Here is a 1,920-nt window from a genome sequence, read left to right as displayed (position 1 = left end):
AACTCTGCCTCCTCAGTCCAGACTGTGTAATCTCAGTTCATAGGTTCACGTCACATGGCCTGATCTTGCGTCATGGTGTGCCTGCGCAGCTCTCACAATGGGCGTGGCTTACTTTTGGGTGTATGAGGAAGTCAGGTGCTAGTCATGAGACTTAGCTGCAGAACCGGGCGCCATCTTGGGACTGCCGTCACACCCGCTCCCCACATAAGTGAAAGAAATGCAAAGTTTTACAATACACAGAAATAACAAAAATGAAGAGTGATGGGAACAGTAATTAACTTAATCTGATAGTACAAATTATGTGTGTATATTAATTATCTCACTGAAGCCTATAAGCACATACAAGTGTTATATGTTAGTATGAAATAAACTGAAAAAAAGAGTTAAATGGCTCTCGCTAGGTTTCCTCATTAGAGTGACATCGTCTCTAAACCCCATGTGGCAATCCCTGACTCACTGCCGTGATGCCCAGGGAAAACAGTACAACTACTTCCTTAAGATCACTCAACTTTTGGGTGATTACCCAAAATACTTCATTATGGGAGCAGACAGTGTGGGCTCCAAGCAGATGCAGCAGATCCGCATGTCCCTCCGAGGGAAGGCTGTGGTGCTCATGGGCAAGAACACCATGATGCGCAAGGCCATCAGGGGCCACCTGGAGAACAACCGAGCTCTGGAGAAGCTGCTGCCTCACATCTGGGGGAACTCGGGCTTCGTGTTCACCAAGGAGGACCTCTCTGAGATTAGGGACATCCTGCTGACCAAGAACGTGCCAGCTGCTACTCGAGCTAGTGCCCTCGCCCCATATGAGATCAGTGTGCCTGCTCAGAATACTGGTCTGGGGAATGAGAAAACTTTAGGCATCGCCACTAACATCTCCAGAGGTACCATTGAAATTCTGAGTGATATGCAGCAGATAAAAACTGGAGACAAGGTAGAAGCCAGTGAAGCTACACTGCTGAACATCTCCCGCTGCTCCTTTGGGCTGATCATCCAGCAGGTGTTTGACAATAGCAGCATTTATAACCCTGAAGTGCTGGACATCACAGAGCAGACCCTGCATTCTCGTTTCGAAGAGGGTGTCCACAATGTGGCCAGCGTCTATCTGCAGATTGGCTACCCGACTGTTGCCTCAGTGCCTCACTCCATCATCAATGGGTACAAGCGGGTCCTGGCTTTGTCTGTGGAGACTGAGTACACCTTTCCACTAACTGAAAAGGTCAAGGTCTTCCTTGCTGATCCATCTGCATTTGCAGCTGCTGCCCCTGTGGCTGCTGCCACCACTGCTGCTCCTGCAGCTGCGGCAGCCTCAGCGAAGGCCGAAGCAAGGGAAGAGTCAGATGAATCAGATGAGAATATGGGATTCGGTCTCTTAGACTAACCCCCTCAAAGCAACCAAATCAGCCTGCTTAATTTGAGAAAGGTGGACATAAAGGCTTAAGAAAAAAGAACAGGAAAAAAGAAGAGTTAAATACATGATGTATAAGAAGTGCTTAGTTGGCATTCTCCTCAGGACACCAGCATTGTGCTGCTGATAGAATACTGTGCATACAGCACAGTAAGAATGGTTTCTTTGACTATACATGGACTGACCCTGGACTCTGACCTCATAGGTAGCAATGAATATCCTAGTAAGAGCACCAGTGGAAGGGGAAGCCCTGGGTCCTGCTAAGACTGAACCCCCAGTGAACTAGATTGGGGGGGGGGAGGGCGGCAAGGGGGGGGGGGTGGGGAAGGGAACACCCATAAGGAAGGGGAGGGGGGAAGGGGATGTTTGCCCGGAAACCGGGAAAGGGAATAACACTCGAAATGTATATAAGAAATACTCAAGTTAATAAAAAAAAAAAAAAGAATGGTTTTGTATATGCTAAGTAAATGCTGTACTGAGCTACACCCCAGATAGATAGATAGATAGATAGA

At 47.9% G+C, this 1,920-nt stretch overlaps 1 protein-coding gene across 1 annotated transcript; it reads left to right on the top strand.

Annotated features, from left to right (window-relative positions):
- Window positions 1–436: 436 nt before the first annotated feature.
- On the top strand, window positions 437–1,381 carry LOC116898309 (60S acidic ribosomal protein P0-like). Its single transcript, XM_032899651.1, has one exon. It carries the CDS (start codon window positions 437–439, stop codon window positions 1,379–1,381), a length of 945 nt encoding a protein of 314 aa, XP_032755542.1.
- Window positions 1,382–1,920: the final 539 nt, after the last annotated feature.

This window comes from Rattus rattus, chromosome 4, assembly GCF_011064425.1.
Source record: "Rattus rattus isolate New Zealand chromosome 4, Rrattus_CSIRO_v1, whole genome shotgun sequence".
NCBI lineage: Eukaryota > Metazoa > Chordata > Mammalia > Rodentia > Muridae > Rattus > Rattus rattus.
This window is presented reverse-complemented; position numbering and strand designations above follow the sequence as displayed.

What these genes read in the sequence shown, in the direction of transcription:
- LOC116898309 (XM_032899651.1), top strand. Translation starts at nt 437, where the DNA reads ATGTGGCAATCCCTGACTCACTGCCGTGATGCCCAGGGAAAACAGTAC.